At 44.6% G+C, this 20204-nt stretch overlaps 1 protein-coding gene across 2 annotated transcripts in view; it reads left to right on the top strand.

Moving 5' to 3' along the window:
* The first annotated feature begins 14646 nt into the window (after positions 1-14646).
* The window catches only part of atp8a1 (ATPase phospholipid transporting 8A1), a 318944-nt gene continuing 313386 nt past the window's right edge, over positions 14647-20204 (top strand). For both annotated transcript variants that reach the window (XM_060928098.1, XM_060928097.1), the window contains exon 1: positions 14647-14927. In XM_060928098.1, the coding sequence (XP_060784081.1) occupies positions 14879-14927 (49 nt within the window). In that variant the 5' untranslated portion in view covers positions 14647-14878. The remainder of the gene's footprint in view (positions 14928-20204) is intronic.

Below are 20204 nucleotides of genomic sequence, written 5' to 3'. Positions count from 1 at the left end.
GACCGTAGGTGTGAATGGGTGTCTGTGTCTATGTGTCAGCCCTGTGATGACCTGGCGACTTGTCCAGGGTGTACCCCGCCTTTCGCCCGTAGTCAGCTGGGATAAGCTCCAGCTTGCCTGCGACCCTGTAGAACAGGATAAAGCGGCTAGAGATGATGAGATGAGATGAGATGAGATGAGATGGGATTCTGAACAAGTGAAATCAGCTGTAATGGTGAAAAGGTATCTGCTAGGACAGAACCAGTAGGGGGCAGGCTCTGATCTACCTGTTCGCTGAATCCCAAACCTCCACTGACAGGTGAGAGGGATACAGTAATATTCTTGTCTGAATATTAGACACATCCAAAATGATGTAAGCATGAACCACAGAGGGGAAAGAAATGAACAGAAAAAGGCACACATGGATTCCAGGTATGATGAATGTTTTCAGGGTGTTCAATGTCAAACACAAAAGTGTCATGCTATATTAATACCATTTAGCAGACGCTGTCCTCCAGAGCAATGTACAATATACCCAGAGCAGCCTGGGGAGTAGGTGCTTTGCTCAAAGGCACTTCAACCATTCCTGCTGGTCCAGGGAATCAAACCAGTGACCTTTTGGTCCCAAAGCTGCTCTCTATCCATTAGGCCATGGCTTCCCCTGTAAAGATGTGTAAAAATGATATATCTGTGGGTAACATTTTGTAGGTTACAGTTACTTCACTCTAAAGAACCAGCACCGAATGCAAAATTATAGTCTCTTTTAATCCTGTAAATTAAACTCTCAGCGTATCACACTGAGACATTGTTTTGTGCAAAAGTTTTAAGCAGCCTATATTTTTAGTACAAACTTTGTTATAGATGTTTATTTGATGACTTCTACATTATCAAGTCAGTACAGAAACATTTCAGATTTCCAAACACAAAATAAAAATTTTACAGGAAAAATATTTGTATGGGGTGGCATGGTGGTGTAGTGGTTAGCGCTGTCGCCTCACAGCAAGAAGGTCCGGGTTCGAGCCCCGTAGCCGGCGAGGGTCTTTCTGTGTGGAGTTTGCATGTTCTCCCCGTGTCCTCGTGGGTTTCCTCCGGGTGCTCCGGTTTCCCCCAAAGACATGCAGGTTAGGTTAACTGGTGGCTCTAAATTGACCATAGGTGTGAATGGTTGTCTATGTGTCAGCCCTGTGATGACCTGGCGACTTGTCTAGGGTGTACCCCGCCTTTCGCCCGTAGTCAGCTGGGATAGGCTCCAGCTTGCCTGTGACCCTGTAGAACAGGATAAAGCGGCTAGAGATGAGATGAATATTTATATGTCCGTAAAGAAAGCAGCATATTACATAACAGACCATTTTTCAGACAAAAACGTAATGAAGGCTGCTGGGTTTTGCTGCAAAATTAAGAAGCGAGTGCGACAGTCAAAGTGTCCAGAAGAACTGTGGCTAGTTCTGCAAGATGCTCAGTAAAACCTACAGCTCATTTCCTTATAAAACTGCACTCATTGTACTGGAGATTTTTTTTTTTTAAGTAAAGGATTTTCTCACAAAATATTGGAGATATATAGTGTTATATAGTATTGGAGATATATATATTGTTTTCTCACAAAAAATAACTTAATTGATTTGTCACATAGTGACAGGGGAAGAATACAGGGTTAAAGCTCCAACTGATTTTCAACCCCTTTGGCATAGATTTTTTTAAAAATTATATATACTGGATGCCCGTCCTGTCCTGCCGCAACCCTCCCCAATCTATCTGGGCTTGGTACCAGCACTAAGTATGCACTGGCTTGCGCAACCCCAGTGACTGGGTATTTTTTATCTAATCTGCATGTCTTTGAACCATGGAGGAAACCAGAGCCCTCATTGGCTTCGAACCCAGAACCTTCTTGCTGTGAGGTAACAGTGCTAACGACTACATCACCGTGCCACCCTAACTTGAGTGAAAAGTAGTATACTTGAAATATTTACATGAATTTCAGAATTTAGTATTTGGTATGCCCCCTTTTGCTTTAATGACAGCATGCACTCGAGCTGGCATGGACTCCATATGTTTGTGTATAAAGAATATTGAATATTTATATATTTGTTTTTATATTTATAAATCTATTGAACATTTACTTTCTTTGTTTATATTTTCCACCAAAATTCTAAAGCTTTGTTTCCCAGTTTTAAATTAATTTAAAAACATTCAATGTAGTCCCTGACTTTTGGACAGCACTTTGTATTCAGTACAGCAAAATCAGATTAAGTTTAGAGCACAGAGTCTGCTATGGTTTGACGACAAATGAGGATGAAGGGACTTTGCACATGCTCAGTAGTGGTTGGGGCTTAAAGGAACAGTCCACCGTACTTCCATAATGAAATATGCTCTTATCTGAATTGAGACGAGCTGCTCCGTACCTCTCCGAGCTTTGTGCGACCTCCCAGTCAGTCAGACGCGCTGTCACTCCTGTTAGCAATGTAGCTAGGCTCAGCATGGCCAATGGTATTTTTGGGGGCTGTAGTTAGATGCGACCAAACTCTTCCACGTTTTTCCTGTTTACATAGGTTTATATGACCAGTGACATGAAACAAGTTCAGTTACACAAATTGAAACGTGGCGATTTTCTATGCTATGGAAAGTCCGCACTATAATGACAGGCGTACTACCACCTTCTGCGCGCTTCGGCAGTGCATTGATATCTGAGCTCCGTATCAATGTGCTGCCAAAGCGCACAGAAGGTGTTAGTACGCCTGTCATTATAGTGCGGACTTTCCATAGCATAGAAAATCGCTACGTTTCAATTTGTGTAACTGAACTTGTTTCATGTCACTGGTCATATAAACCTATGTAAACAGGAAAAACGCGGAAGAGTTTGGTCGCATCTAACTACAGCCCCAAAAAATACCATTGGCCATACTGAGCCTAGCTACATTGCTAACAGGAGTGACAGCGCGTCTGACTGCGTCTGACTGACTGGGAGGTCGCACAAAGCTCGGAGAGGTACGGAGCAGCTCGTCTCAATTCAGATAAGAGCATATTTCATTATGGAAGTACGGTGGACTGTTCCTTTAAAGTACCAACTCTCTGATCACTAGTACAGAGCTTTAACTGCTGATGTTATATGCTCACTTCTTTAACCATGTATTTATATATTTCTATGTAGCGATACTGAATATAGGTAAACTGTACACATCATTATATCTCAGATATACAGTATTGAAAATGTATGTATAGCAATGATGTCAGATATGCAGGCGACAGACAGATACAAAAGCAGAACAGAGGGCTCATAAAGAGCACACTGGTAAACAGATCCAAATCGCAAGGCAAAAGGTAGTATCAAAAAAGGGTTCGAGCCCCGTGGCCAACGAAGGCCTTTCTGTGCGGAGTTTGCATGTTCTCCCTGTGTCCGCGTGGGTTTCCTCCGGGTGCTCTGGTTTCCCCCACAGTCCAAAGACATGCAGGTTAGGACCTGGCGACTTGTCCAGGGTGTACCCCGCCTTTCGCCCGTAGTCAGCTGGGATAGGCTCCAGCTTGCCTGCGACCCTGTAGAAGGATAAGCAGCTAGAGATAATGAGATGAGATGAGAGATGAGATAACAAAAGGCTTGGTAAAGTCAGACACAAGGAACTGAGTGTATACTTTGCAGAGGAGTTGAGTCTTTCTCAACGTGATTCACGTGACTGTCTGTGGTGGTGGAGTAGATCGATTGATATAGATTGTAGAGTGATGGAGGCAATGACAAATCTTCCAAGCATATCCCTCAATACGTCATTGATCAAGCATCGGAAGACACTTGGTGCACAACATCGCCCATATGGCATTACACAGTACTCGTAGTGACCGGAGGTGGCGCTAAAAGCTGTCTTCCACTCATCACCATTATGGATGCGCAGCAGATCATAAGCACTGCATAGGTCGAGCTTGGTAAACACTTTCACTGATCTGAGTTGTTCAAGGGCCAAGAGAAATAAAGGCAGAGGATAAGGGTATTTTACTGTGATTTGATTGAGTCCTCTATAGTCACTGCAAGGCCTAAGGCCCCCTCCTTCCTTCTTGATGAAAAAGCAACCAGCCAAAGCAGGTGTCATGGAGGGCCAAATGTACCCCATTGCAGAGCTTCCTGTACATAATTCTCCACTGGCTTCTGCTCCAACTTGGAAAGTGGGTAGATATGGCAGCGAGGAGGCAGGATGTCAGGAAGGAGCTCTCTGGCACAGTTATTGGGTTGGTGAAGGGGGCGCCCACTAGCTTTACCCTGACTGAAAACATCTAAGAGTTCCCAGTAACATTCTGGAATATTGGTGGTTGTGGTGACTTCAGGACTTTTGACTGAGGTAGAAGCAACTGTGAGTTTGGGGAGACAGAGTCAATTGTTGATGCATAATGTGGGCCACTGTAGTATTGCTCCATCCTGCCATGAAATTTGTGGATCATGCTGCTGCAGCCATGGGAACCCCAAAATAATGGGTTGGACCTTGGTTACTGTGACAAGGAAAGAGATGGTTTCATAATGCAAGGCACTGACTTGGAGCATGAGAGGCTTAGTGCATGATGTGATAATGCCACTCCCAATAAGTCCACCACTGATGGTCCTGATCCTCAGGGGCTGTTGGAGTGGTTGTGTGGGTATTTGGAGTCTTTGCATGGTGTCACTATCAATCAAGTTTCTGGCAGCTCCAGAATTAATCAGGGCTGAACTATAAACAGACTCTGAGAGCCTTATCTTGACATCAAGCTTGAAGGATTAGTAAGAGAGAGGCTTGAACTGACTCAGTGGGTGAGGGCTTCGTGTGGTTGAGGCTCTCTCAGTAGTTGTTGATGCTTTGGAGCCTCCCTGCCAGGAAGGACAGCTTGACAAATGATATGTGGGGTTCCCACAATAGAAAAAAAGTCTCTCTCTGAGTCTTTGCTTGCATTCAGAAAGGTTTAGCTTGGTGTGTGAGATCTCCATGGGCTCTGGGTTCTCTGTGACATGTGGGCCGTGCATGGGGGTTTGCTGTGATGGTTGATTCCGGAGTAGATTGTCGTGCCAATTGGACACATTTATAAGAAAGTCAAGAGAGGCTTGGTCATCCTGACAGGCTAGTTTGGTAAGAATTTCGGGATTGAGGCCTTGGCAAGATGCAGCTTGGGCAGTGTCATTCCAGCCACTTCCTGCTGCAAGCGTGCGCAATTCAAGAGAATACTCTCTTGTTTGGTGGCAAGTAGTTATTCATTGACCTCCACCTCTTTGGGACTATGATCAAAAACTTGGCGAAGTAGATCAATGATTTGCTTGGATTCTTTCAAAAGGCGAAGTCAAAGTACAATCAAAATCAAAACCAGAACCAGCAACGCAATAACAATAGGCTTGGTAAAGTCAGACATAAGGAACTGAGCATATACTTCACAGTGAACTGTGAGACTTGAACTCCTTAAATAGTGAGCTGTGGTGATTGTGAATGGGTGCAAATGATTAGAACTCAGGAGACTGTGAGCGGTGAGGTGCAGGGTGGCTGTTGTAGTCTGTGGTGGCCATATTGGAAGGCTGCTGTGAATTCTGTGAAATGAAGTTTTAAGTGCAAGTATGTGCAGACATGATGAATGATAAGCACAATAATAACGACATCTCATCTCATTACCTCTAGCCGCTTTATCCTGTTCTACAGGGTCGCAGGCAAGCTGGAGCCTATCCCAGCTGACTATGGGCGAAAGGCGGGGTACATCCTGGACAAGTCGCCAGGTCATCACAGAGCCGACACATAGACACAGACAACCATTCACGCTCACATTCACACCTACGGTCAATTTAGAGTCACCAGTTAACCTAACCTGCATGTCTTTGGACTGTGGGGGAAACCGGAGCACCCGGAGGAAACCCACGCGGACACGGGGAGAACATGCAAACTCCGCACAGAAAGGCCCTCGCCGGCCATGGGGCTCGAACCCAAACCTTCTTGTTGTGAGGCGACAGCGCTAACCACTACACCACCATGCCGCCCACATAATAACGACATTAAAAAAATTTTAAATTCAAGCCATCATGGCACTGTAAATAACCCCAATCCACCACTGAAAAACTGTCACACAGCTCATGAGCTAAATAAGTCTGAGGGTGTCTGTATTTTAATTAGCCTCACTGATCAATAACCTTTAAGCTGACTGTCTTCTAATCCCCAGGCTTTATTGTCCCTGTTAATACTCAGCTGCAAGGACGCGTTATCCTAATGGGCTTCATGGGCAGCTGCCCAGGGCCTCGGCCACTAGGGGGCCTCGGAGGTAGCGAGATCGGAAAATATGAAACGATATTTTCAGAAGTTTTGATCATATTGATAACATTTTTGATGCATTTCGCCACCCGTAAGGAAGCCCACCTTGTCCCGTCGCATAAATCACCCGTCATTGTCAATATGATCACTGTCCACCATGTCTTCACACGCTACGCCAGCTTGAGTTCAATGATTAATTAATGACTTCGCTTTCCAGAAAAGTAGGAAAGTGCCCTTGTAAGTTGACCCATGGCTGTCAAACTGAATGCGCAAAGCTGTGTGCCACTGCTGTTTGGGACATTACGTGTGTGAAAGGATGAAATGTTTCACATAGCCTAACATTTTGAGATTTATTTCTGAGAAGCAAGATATTTTTCTTTCTTTGTTATCGCTCTTTGTTTTTACAAGTTAAAAGTCGCCTGGATTCCAAAATGAAAACGAACGGTTATATACCAAATGAATGTTCTTGTTCTGAATACTAAAGAAACTGTTGTAGGCCTAGGTTATCTCCTTGACATGTTGTTCATTGACTCACTCATTCAAAGGCTTCTTGAGGCTAAACTTGAGTTAACCAGACTTGTTAACCGTGACGTCTGATGGATTTTTTCACCATGCAATTGCCTATTTCACCATTGCTTTTTCTCGATTAAACAGGTGTTGATGGATATAAAGTTTTATCATTCAATAGTATTTCTAATTGTGCCACTGTCATTATTTAAGTTTCTGTGTCTAGTTAGACAGACACGTCTGAGGGGGTGAATTTGCTGAGCGCAGTTGACAACAGGCGGGGGTGGGGCCTCGGGGGGGTGTCTGCCCGCCCAGGGCCTCGGCAAGGGTTAACGCGGCCCTGCTCAGCTGTTGCTGACCAAGACATTTGTTTGAAATAGGTGCTGCTGATTGTGTTGTATGGAAAGATTTGCCCCTTTGCCAGGGCAGGTGGTGCTTCCAGACTGCTGACTGACTGAGTGACAGACTCTGATTGCACTTTTCTTTGCTGGAGTAGATTAGCTCTGTTTACTGTGTGATCACCAAGCATCCATGAGAAATCAACTGAGCCAGCTTGTGTTGTACCGGTACATATTGCTTTCTATTCACTATGGTATTGGATCCTGAACAATAGGTTGTTAATATAGTATGCGAATGAAACAGGTCAACTTCGATGCAGTTTCTTGAAGAGTGTTTATGATTTCAGAAGTTAAACCCAGTGATCTACATTAGAGGGCCAAGTTAAGGGCATGAACAAATAATTCAATTTTTTAAAATGTATTTCATTTGTTTGACTTTATTCTAAAACAGAAGCAATCACACTGAAATCATTGTATTTATAAACAGATTAAACTCTGATCATGAGATTCATTGCATAAGTTTTAGATGTTTTTTAAACTTGCTACATGATGACGGCACCTCATGCAGCTCACTTATCGCTCCTCACCTCTCCACGTCGCTGGTGCTGAACAGACAGCTCCCCCTTCAGCACCCGTGTTTTGGAGAGTAGAGCGGCACATGGCTGTGGGGCGGAACCACATAAACAATCCCAGCTGAAGCCAGTTAAGTGGCACATCTCTTGACCCTCCTGCAGAGCTCAAGGGAGTATAAGAAGGTGCCGTCAACACCCACACAGGTCAGATGAGTTTGGGCACAGCTGCATAGCTCATAAGACTCTCTCCTCCTCTTCTCCCAAGCCACAAAGCTGACATCAAATGCGAGGAATGCTCGAGCACTGCCGAGAGCGCCACGGGAATTCCTACCTCCTTCAGCTGAAGGGACTGAAGATCCTCACGACATTCCCCAGCGCTCTCTGCTGCCTTCCTGCAGCCTACAGCTCAACCATCATCTCACACAGCAGCACAGCGAACCTGCCTCACCATCACAGTCCCTTCTCCATTTTTATCAATACAAAAGCATTTTTCTTTCACCAAAGCCTCCGGGTCAGTGTTCGTGTTGTGCCTCACAAAATGTCTTGTTGCAGTGGCTATAACTAAAAACTGTCTCACTGAATTCAGATTGTGAATGCTGGTGTGAATGGTTATTTGTCTCTCTGTTGGCCCTGTGATGGATTGGTGACCTGTCCACGGTGTATCCTGCTTCTTGCCTGAAGTCAGCTGGGATTGGTTGCAGCTTACCCATGAACCGTGGTGGTGCAGTGGTTAGCACTGTTGCCTCACAGCAAGAAGGTTCAAGCCCAGTGGCCGACGAGGGCCTTTCTGTGTGGAGTTTGCATGTTCTCCCTGTGTCCGCGTGGGTTTCCTCCGGGTGCTCCGGTTTCCCCCACAGTCCAAAGACGTGCAGGTTAGGTTAACTGGTGACTCTAAATTGACCGTGGGTGTGAATGTGAGTGTGAATAGTTGTTTGTCTCTATGTGTCAGCCCTGCGATGATCTGGCGACTTATGCAGGGTGTACCCCGCCTCTCGCCCATAGTCAGCTGGGATAGGTTCCAGCTTGCCCACAGCCCTGCACAGGATAAGCGGTTACGGATAACAGATGGATGTATATTTCACTGATGTTTGTGAGAGCTTGGTACTGCAGTGACTGAAGCTCATTTATAGAAACAGCATGAGGACAATGATGATGGTTAGAAGGCAAGAACAAGAAGATTGCTATATTAGGTTTATTAAGATTATTTCGGCCTGCAATGGGGGGAAAGCTATAATGCAGTAATAGACAAACAATACAGTATGTAAATTGAGGAAAACTTCATTTACATGGCAAAATGAATACAGTTGCTTTAGGCAATGCTGTAAAACTCTATAAATACATGTGATGTTAGACGTTAGAAAACGGTGTGGAGCTAATTTACATCTTGTTATGGCAGCACTGTTAGTCACACTTCTCAAGGGAGGACTTCCTGTCTGTCAGTGCCATTCTTCTCGACACAGCCCTCAGGACACTGAGACAAGGAAATCAATGTATTCATGTCTATACATCTTTCAAACCTGGTCGATGTCAATCCTGATCTTCATGTCTCCATCATGGCAATTCTGGGTGGTTTATTTCTAGAATCATGCCTGGTGGATGTCTGTTGTCAGTTCAGATGCTCACAGAACTAATAAATCAAATGCTTGCCAGTGTAGCAGCTCAACCAACCAGGAAAATAAGGAGAACCCAGGCTGTGTTGCAATAATATGCATTTATACTGACTTTATAACACTGTAAATCTGAGTTATTGTATTCGCCTGTGTATGTACGCATTCATGTGTCTGCAGTTGTGTGTGTCATGGTGTGTCTGCGTGTACACTGAGAGCACGAGCCATTATTTCGACTGATACAAACCCATAGATGGAGCCAGCACACACAATCAGAGGCAGGTTTTTTTTTGTCACTGTTGCTAAGCAACACCAGGAACTATAGGCCCAAAATGTCTGTGCAGACGTGCAATGTGGAGGAGAGGAGACATCAGTGGAAATGATACCCCACCATTAGGCTGTACGTGATTATAACAATTTCTAGCATGTGCCATGAAGAAAAGACGATAATCAGTCATTTTGTTGTCGTGCATTACAGAATTTAAATAAAATTGGTTTGGGGGCATCATAGCTCAGCTGGCTAAGGCGCCATACCATAAATCCGGGGACCCAGGTTCAATTCCGACCTGAGGTCATTTCCCAATCCCTCCCCGTCTTTCTCTCCTGCTCATTTCCTGTCTCTACACTGTCCTATCCAATAAAGGTGAAAAAAAGCCCCCCAAAAATTGGTTTCATTTCACACTAAGGTTTTCAAATATGATCAAATATCTTGGATCAAGTGATGAAATTGAGATAAATCATCGGCACTTCTGCTTCTTTATGTTATGCTGAAACAGTTACACCGTGACAAAAGAAGTAGTTATATAAGAATTAGCTGTAACTATGTATAGCTTAATTGTGCCCACTGAGTCAAATGGATCCATATGATCACCAAAAAACAACTGCTGACCAGATATTATTTGGGAATACGACCACTTTCTCAGCACAGCAGTGACACTGATACTAGTAGAGTAGATTGCATTGCGCTTATTCGAGTGTATTTGGCATATCAGTGTTGCTGGGATTATTAACCACTGTGGGCATTTTACTGGACACTTAATTAGACCACAGTACATCTTTTTCATGCTCAATTTGTGTGAACTGGTTTTTATCTGTACTGGTTTCTGACCAAAGGACTGTTGTTGACAGAATATTACATATGGAGGGGTTTAAATGTCCAGCAATGTTGCTCATATCAGCATCACACACACACACATATGAATCACTGAGATGCTGCTGAGTATGTACTGTCACTAAAATAATAACTGGGCTGCAGTAGTGGCCCTATGGTAGTCTCTTTCCATTGATGAATGAGGTATACAGAGGGCTGGTAATTTGTCCACAGTAAAACAAGCTACAATCAGTAGTGTCCATGTGTGCATGTATGTGGTGGATTTACCTGATAAGGTAGCCAGTAAGTAAACAATGTGTGTGTACCTAATGGTGTAGTAGTTAGCACTGTCGCCTCACAGCAAGAAGGTCCTGGGTTTGAGCCCAGTGGCCGGCGAGGGCCTTTCTGTGTGGAGTTTGCATGTTGTCTGTGTGGGTTTCCTCTGGGTGCTCCAGTTTCCTCCACAGTCCAAAAACATGCAGGTTAGGCTAATTGGTGGCTCTAAATTGACCGTAGGTGTGAATGGTTGTTTGTCTCTGTGTCAGCCCTGCAATAACCTGGAGACTTGTCCAGGGTGTATCTCACCTCTCACCCATAGTCAGCTGGGATAGGCTCCTGTGACCCTGTAGAACAGAACCCTGTAGAGGCTACAGATAATGGATGGATAGATGGATGGATGGATGGGCGGGCGGCACGGTGGTGTAGTGGTTAGCACTGTCACCTCACAGCAAGAAGGTCCTGGGTTTGAGCCCAGTAGCCGGCGAGGGCCTTTCTGTGTGGAGTTTGCATGTTGTCTGTGTGGGTTTCCTCCGGGTGCTCCGGTTTCCTCCACAGTCCAAAAACATGCAGGTTAGGCTAATTGGTGGCTCTAAATTGACCGTAGGTGTGAATGGTTGTTTGTCTCTGTGTCAGCCCTGCAATAACCTGGAGACTTGTCCAGGGTGTATCTCACCTCTCACCCATAGTCAACTGGGATAGGCTTCTGTGACCCTGTAGAACAGAACCCTGTAGAGGCTACAGATAATGGATGGATAGATGGATGGATGGATGAATCGATGGGCGGCACGGTGGTGTAGTGGTTAACACTGTCACCTCACAGCAAGAAGGTCCTGGGTTCGAGCCCAGTGCCTGACGAGGGCCTTTCTGTGTGGAGTTTGCATGTTCTCCCCATGTCTGCATGGGTTTCCTCTGGTTTCCCCCACAGTCAAAAAACATGCAGGTTAGGCTAATTGGTGGCTCTACATTGACTGTAGGTATGAGTGTGAATGGTTGTTTTTCTCTCTGTGTCAGCCCTGCAATGACCTGGATACTGGTGACCCTTTTCCACCAAAGCAGTTCCAGGGCTGGTTCGGGGCCAGTGCTTAGTTTGGAACCGGGTTTTCTGTTTCCACTGAGAAAGAACTGGCTCTGGGGCCAGAAAAACCGGTTCCAGGCTAGCACCAACTCTTTGCTGGGCCAGAACCGCTTACGTCAGCGGGAGGCGGAGTTGTTAAGACCAACAACAATAGCAAGACCACGAAAGGTCACCATTTTTAAGCGACGAGAAGCAGCAGCTGTACAAACGCTAAGTCATCCATTATTGTTGTTGTTGCTGCTGCTTCTTCTCCATGTTGTTGTTGCTACGATGCTCGTGCCAAGGTTTATGCAAACGCAGCGACGTAACTGACGTATACAGCGACGTAATGACGTGGCTCCCCTTAGCACCCCGAGCTATGGAAAAGCAAACTGGTTCTCAGCTGGCTCGCAAGTTGAACGAGTTGTGAAGCAGCCCTGGAACTGATTTGGTGGAAAAGGGGTATGGGTGTACCCGGACAAGGAATAGGCTCCAGCTTACCTGCGACCCTGTAGAAGCGGCTACAGATGATGGAAGTGTACCTAATAAAATGGCCACTTAGTGTCGTTTCCAGTCCCAATAACACTCCAACCCAAAGTAGTAATCATGATTACTCAATGGAAAGTATTACACTACCGTTCAAAAGTTTGGGGTCACTTTGAAATTTCCTTATTTTTGAAAGAAAAGCACTGTTCTTTTCAATGAAGATCACTTTAAACTAATCAGAAATACACTCTATACATTGCTAATGTGATAAATAACTATTCTAGCTAAATTCTACCAAATGTCTGGTTTTTGGTGCAATATCTACATAGGTGTATAGAGGAGGGGCGGCACGGTGGTGTAGTGGTTAGCACTGTCGCCTCACAGCAAGAAGGTCCGGGTTCGAGCCCTGTGGCTGATGAGGGCCTTTCTGTGTGGAGTTTGCATGTTCTCCCCGTGTCCGCGTGGGTTTCCTCCGGGTGCTCCGGTTTCCCCCACAGTCCAAAGACATGCAGGTTAGGTTAACTGGTGACTCTAAATTGACTGTAGGTGTGAATGTGAGTGTGAATGGTTGTCTGTGTCTATGTGTCAGCCCTGTGATGACCTGGCGACTTGTGATGACTGGTGTACCCCGCCTTTCGCCCGTACTCAGCTGGGATAGGCTCCAGCTCGCCTGCGACCCTGTAGAACAGGATAAAGCGGCTAGAGATAATGAGATGAGATGAGGTGTATAGAGGCCCATTTCCAGCAACTATCACTCCAGTGTTCTAATGGTACAATGTGTTTGCTCATTGCCTCAGAAGGCTAATGGATGATTAGAAAACCCTTGTACAATCATGTTAGCACAGCTGAAAACAGTTTAGCTCTTTAGAGAAGCTATGGACACTTTTCACGTGACGTCACGACAAACGCGGCCGCCATTTTGGACATGTACTACCAGTAGTTTACCACAGCCAACATTGAGGAACGGCAGCAAAGAAAGTGTTTATTTTCAGCAAGACTTCCATCATGCCACTATATTGTTGTGCACCTGGATGTAGTAACCATCAACAAACAAGGCAAGGGTTATCATTTTATCGGATCCCGGTAGATGCTGACCGACGGAGAAGATGGATAGCGGCATACCAACGCTTGTGTAGTGACCACTTTGTTGGAGGTAAGACGAATAAAATTAGCCAGAAAAGGCATTACATTGCTGTTAACATTCCATTCTAGTTTACTGTAATTATGATCTGGCAGCTATTTACACCGGATCCAGTGTAAATAGCTGCCGGAGCCAACGTCCGAGGTTCCGGAGCGCGCTCGCTCGCGGCCGGCCGGAGCGCGCTCCGGCAAGCTCGGATGTTGGCTCCGGCAGCTATTTACACTGGATCCGGTGTAAATAGCTGCCAGATCATAATTACAGTAAACTAGTAAATACAGTTTTCTGCATCTCGCTCCTTTTTCTTTTATGTTTGTCGCCTTCCTCGCATTCAAACCGATTCGAGCCGAAGTCCACTACATGTCCAAAATGGCGGTCACGTTTACGAAGGTCACGTGACTGAAAAGGGTCTATAAAACTGACCTTCCTTTGAGCAGATTGAGTTTCTGGAGCATCACATTTGTGGGGTCGATTAAATGCTCAAAATGGCCAGAAAAATCTCTCATCTCATCATCTCTAGCCGCTTTATCCTGTTCTACAGGGTCGCAGGCAAGCTGGAGCCTATCCCAGCTGACTACGGGTGAAAGGCGGGGTACACCCTGGACAAGTCGCCAGGTCATCACAGGGCTGACACATAGACAACCATTCACACCTACAGTCAATTTAGAGTCACCAGTTAACCTAACCTGCATGTCTTTGGACTGTGGGGGAAACTGGAGCACCCAGAGGAAACCCACGCAGACATGGGGAGAACATGCAAACTCCACACAGAAAGGCCCTCGCCGGCCCTGGGGCTCGAACCCGGACCTTCTTGCTGTGAGGTGACAGCGCTAACCACTACACCACCATGCCACCCTGCCAGAAAAATGTCTTGACTATATTTTCTATTCGTTTTACAACTTATGGTGGTAAATAAAAGTGTGACTTTTCATGGAAAACACAAAATTGTCTGGGTGACCCCAAACTTTTGAACGGTAGTGTAGAGTATATCAAGGACAAAGTCCTGATGTGAAGCAGTGGTGAGCTGAGCTGCTCTCTGCAGTCCCCCTCTCGAAACAGTGAGTAACTGCAGCTGGGAATCTCCACCAGAGCATCCGATACAGATCTAATATCGGGGGTAACCTTTTACTGATTACTTAAAAAAAAAAGAAAAAATCATATAATTTGAATACATTTCAGATTTATATATGTGTAGAAATTCGCGGAATTATTTAATACAAGTCTTTGTCTTGAATGCCTGAGTTATGGGATGTATTCGACGCTTTGGTTGAGAGAGCGCTCCCCTGTGTGCTCAGAATGGTACAGTCCAGCATGTTGAAGCGCCGTTGGTTTCTCACTATTTTCTTATCTCGGCTTGCAAACAAGCGCTCGCGCGGCTCGGTGCTTGAGGAGGCGCGCGGAGCCGTGACTGGGCTGTCGGTGAGCGGAACCGGCCGGCCGGCGGGCAGAAATAAATGGTTCTACACGAGAGAGAAGGAGGAGGAGACGCTGAGCTGTTGACCACGACTGAAGAAATTCCTCGACAGTAGAGAGAGAGAGAGAGAGAGAGAGTAAAGTGTGTGAGTGAGTGACGGTTCTTTCCGTGTTTAGCCGAGATGCCGCCGGTCCAGAGAACCGTGTCAGACCTGCGCTCCCGGGCTGAAGGTAAGAGAGCTGGGGAAGCGAGCAGAGATCCTGTTGAAGTGTGAGAGACTCCACCTCCCGTGCTGAAGCTGTTTGTTGTTGATAAACTGTTGCGAGCTGCAGTTAAAGGTTTCTCAGAAACAATGTAGCATCTTTGAGCTCATCACAGGAGCTCACTGGATCCGAGCCCTGGGCCTAGAACACACTGTGTTCTCTCAGGTTCTATCCCTGTGTCCCCTTCAGCTCATGGACTTAATCTAACTGCAGCAAGCAGAGCTGCTTAAAGGTCCAGTAATAGAACTTACTTGGACACATAACCTATAGGTTATCTAAAACATGATGATGGATAAATATTGGCCTTAGCATTATTATTATTATTAACTGGTTTGGAAAGCTGATTTGAGAAGAAGAAGAAACCTTTATTTGTCACATGCACACTGAAATTCATCCTCTGCATTTAACCCATCTGAAGCAGTGAACACACAAACCCAGAACCTTCTTGCTGTGAGGTGACCGTGCGAACCATTACACCACCGTGCTGCTGGTCCAGAAATCAGCTTTCCAAACCAGTTTCTCATCTCATTATCTGTAGCCGCTTTATCCTGTCCTACAGGGTCGCAGGCAAGCTGGAGCCTATCCCAGCTGACTACGGGCGAAAGGCGGGGTACACCCTGGACAAGTCGCCAGGTCATCACAGGGCTGACACATAGACACAGACAACCATTCACACTCACATTCACACCTACGCTCAATTTAGAGTCACCAGTTAACCTAACCTGCATGTCTTTGGAGTGTGGACCTGGAGGAAACCCACGCGGACACGGGGAGAACATGCAAACTCTGCACAGAGAGGCCCTCACCGGCCACGGGGCTCGAACCTGGACCTTCTTGCTGTGAGACAACAGCGCTAACCACTACACCACCGTGCCGCCCTGAAATTTATTTATTCATTCATTTATTTGTTTGTTTCAAGTCAAGTTTATTTGTATGGCGCTTTTAACAATAAACATTGTCACAAAGCAGCTTTACAGAATTTGAGCGACTTTAAAACATGAGCTAGTTTTATCCCTAATCTATCTCCAATGAGCAAGTCTGTGGCGACGGTGGCAAGGCAAGTTTATTTATATAGCACATTTCATACACAATGGCAGTTCAATGTGCTTTACAGAAGCAAAAACAAAAACAGTAAACAATAGAGAAAAACTCCCTCAGATGACATGAGGAAGAAACTATTGAGAGGAACCAGACTCAAAAGGGAACCCATCCTCATTTGGGCAACAACAGACAACATGATTATAACATTAACAGTTTTAACATGAAGTCAGCTTCGTTGATGTTCTAACTCATTGATGGAAACTTGAGTGCAAATATTTTATTCATTCATTCATTCATTCCACTGAATAAACTGGTTTGGAAAGCTGATTTCTGGTCCAGAAGGCTTGTTTGTGTTTGGATGTGCCTTCTGTCAGTCTTGTTTCTAAACCCATTTTTAAGTATCCGGTAAAAACGACACCTTTTTAGTTTAAACTTTTTTATTCTACACAGAATCCCAAAAAGATAAAACCTGATTTAAGGAATTATGTATAAAAATATATTCAAATAAAAATTTACAAAGATTTATTATTATTAAACTACCCACTGCTCTGTGTGTGTGCGCTCATTGCTCACACGTGTGTGTGTATGTTCACTGCTTCATGGGTTAAACGCAGAGAGGAATTTCACAAGTGTGTGATGAATAAAGTTGTGCGTTCTTTCTTACATTAAACAACTCTACATAGCATCGGATAAAATATCAATGGTCAAATGAGTGCCAATACTTAAGTATTGGCACTAATCTGACCATTGATATCACTTTATATGATGAATGATTTTTATTTTCACTGAATAAACTGGTTTGGAAAGCTGATTTCTGGTCCAGAAGGCTTGTTTGTGTTTGGATGTGCCTTCTGTCAGTCTTGTTTCTAAACCCGTTTTTAAGCATCGGGTAAAAACACCTTTTAGTATAAACTTTATTATGCACAGAATCCAAAAAAGATAAACTTGATTTACATTGGAGCTGTGTTTAGTTAAAGGAATTATGTACAAGTATATAAAAATATATTCAAATAAAAATGAACAAGGATTCATAATAAAATAAGAAAATCATATTAAACAGTTTCTACATAGCATCAGATAAAATGAGGTCAATGGTCAGATTAGTGCCAATACTTAAATCCGTACAAAATGCACAGACTAGTAACTCTTTAAACCAGTAATTGTTAGTAACAGCCCTCACAGAAAAAGATTTCTTGGTACTGTCATCAAGAACTATTAAACAATTTTTAAACCTTTTCATTCCTACTCTTCCATACCAGTAAAGTAACCGGTGCCGTGTGTTCTCACTTCACTGGATCTATAACAGGATGCTGCGGTGGTAAGGTGCACCCAGGATCGGCTCCTCTACTTAAGACTTCGTTGCTCGTTGGGTTATTGATTGATCATCTGTAAAACTTGAGTGAATTTTTGTTTTAAGAAATTAAACAGACTTAATTACTACAGCAAAGGTTCAAAAGGTCAAATAACTTATCTGGAGTCCTTTTTAGTACAAAAATCGGCAGTTTTTATTGTGGACATTAAAAAAAAACAAAACAGCCATGAGTTTGTTCCAGGAAGGAAGTCAGGATGAGCCAGTGTGTCTGAGCATGAATCCTGTTCCAGACATGACGGAGTAGTTTTTTTTCAGGCTTGACCACCTTTTTTCATGCATCTTTTAATGACCCATCCTGCTTTTGATGCATTCTTATTAATACCTTCCCTAACGTTATCCATGGCTTATTAATTACAATATTTTTTGTCTACATTACATTATTATATTTAGCAGACACTCTTATCTTAGTTGAGGGTTATACCTGTTAAAACTGTTAATATTATAGTCAGGCTGTCTGTTGTTGCCCAAATGAGGATGGGTTCCCTTTTGAGTCTGGTTCCTCTCGAGGTTTCTTCCTCATGTCGTCTGAGGGAGTTTTTCCTTGCCACCGTCGCCACACGCTTGCTCATTGGGGATAGATTAGGGATAAAATTAGCTCATGTTTTAAGTCGTTCAAATTCTGTAAAGCTGCTTTGCGACAATGTTTATTGTTAAAAGCGCTATACAAATTGATTTGATTTATCCAGAGCAGCCTAGGGTTAGATGCCTTGCTTAAGGGCACTTCAGCTGTTCCTGCTGGTCCAGGGAATTGAACCAGTGACCTTTTGGTCCCAAAGCTACTTCTCTATTCATTAGGCCATGGTTTCCTTCTATTCCCCATGATGTCTAATTTCATCTCCGCCATTGACTCCTGTCCTTTTGAACTTCAGGTTCCCTCAGTCCGTATTTCCTCATTCTGGTTTTGTTCAGTCTTTGGAAGGGGAAACCGGAGCACCCAGAGGAAGCCCACGCTGACAACATACAAACTCCACACAGAAAGGGCCCCATTGGCCACTGGGCTCAAACCCAGAACCTTCTTGCTGTGAGGCAACACTACTAATCACTGCGCCGCCATGCTGCCTGACTGCTTCATCATCAAACAGCTATTTTAAGCTCCAATTAATCACCCGTCTTCCTACTGTTCTCCCTTTCTACCTGTTATTGATCACACAAAAATTGTCTGGCTTGGTGAACAAAATGTATACGCTTCGTGATGTTTTAAACTCTACACCTGCGTTCTGTTTTTCTTACTTTGTGTTTGGGTCAGGGTCACCTGCGTTCTGTTTTTCTTACTTTGTGTTTGGGTCAGGGTTAATTTTAACCACCACAATGCTGCATCCTGATACGAGACGTGTAAAACCTGTGAGACCAGATGTATGTTGTGTGTGCGCGCGATTCATTCCAATCTCCAGTTATATCTGCTTGCCGTCTTTGAATTTTGCTTTGCAATGAGGTACTAGGAGTATTCAAATGATGTAGGTATCAGTCGCTCCATCACAGTATCACTGCATCATTGTTTGTTTACATCATGACTGGTCACAACACATTAATTCACTGGCTCCAATTCTCAATGGAGCTGTGGCAAAAAGTAATCGTTAACGGCACTAGGTTACCGGGGGATAGATTAACGTTTCAACTTTCCTGTTTTGCAGCCATTCTCTGTTGCATGACCCCATTACAGGATAATGGTGATTGAATGAATAAACAGTTTTCTGTGTCGGTGTGAATGGGATACTAGACGCTCTACAGGTCACCTTAGATCCTGTGGGTGGAGCTTTGTGAGCATGCGTCGGCGTGGCGGCAGCAGCATAAGCTCAAGGAGTGGGGGGAAAAAAGTCAAAATGGGGAGGACTAAAGACTAATCTTATCTAATGCGCCTTTAACTGACAGGACACTGGTGCCGGAGCAGATGGCCTTTTCACGCTGCTTTATCACGGAGAAAGAGCATCGCTTCTGAGCGACGTTGTGTTGATTATCCCGACTCATACTTTGCACGGTTTTTGCAACTCCATCAAGCAAAATAGTCCACATCCTGTTCTGTAATGCATAGAGGTCAAAAAAGTCAAAGTCCTTCCTGCGCCTACAGTACCTGGTATTCCTAGGCAGTCTCCCACTCAAGTACTAACCAGGCCCAACTCTGATGGTGGCTCATCGGGCGGCGCCGATCTCCGTTTCCGTAGCCCTCGGCCTCTCGCCTATTACATAGCTAGGGTTACAGTGGGGGGGGGGGGCTAGTCCTCTGGTAACCACGAGAGTTTAACTCCCCATGCACATCTGTATTGCAGCGTGCCTTGCCAGATGGTAGTAGGTACCATTTTTATGATGGTCTTTGGTATGACCCAACCATGAATAGAACTCACGATCTCCCGATCGAGAGGCGGACACGCTACCACTAGGCCACTAGTCGGTAACGCATAGAGGTACTCTGTTTTTATTCAGTGGTCCCAGTTTCATTTGAGTGCTGAATGTTGTAAGCTATTGTATAAATGACCAACGCAACACTTGTTAAACATTTGGGTATGAATTTATTCTCGTAAAATACTTGACGCACCTGATGACTGTCCATAGTCTTCCCAGTCATGGGTCAGAAATGGTCAGTGTTCATGTTGTGGTTGTTCTTCATAGTCCATCCATGAACATTCTTGCTGCAGAAATCATTGAGGTATCGCCAAATGGCTTCGTAGAAGTGGTGTTCCTTAAGTAGACAGATCTGCAGGTTGCTCGCCAGTTTGCATCTGTGCTGTTTTGAATGGTCAGGACTTCCAGTTTCACATTCTCTCTGTTTTTAGTTTCAAACCATACCCAAAGCAGCCATGGCTCATGAAGACATGTGATGTGTGGAACTAGAATTG

This window comes from Neoarius graeffei, chromosome 8 (genome assembly GCF_027579695.1).
Source record: "Neoarius graeffei isolate fNeoGra1 chromosome 8, fNeoGra1.pri, whole genome shotgun sequence".
In the NCBI taxonomy this organism is placed as follows: domain Eukaryota; kingdom Metazoa; phylum Chordata; class Actinopteri; order Siluriformes; family Ariidae; genus Neoarius; species Neoarius graeffei.
This window is presented reverse-complemented; position numbering and strand designations above follow the sequence as displayed.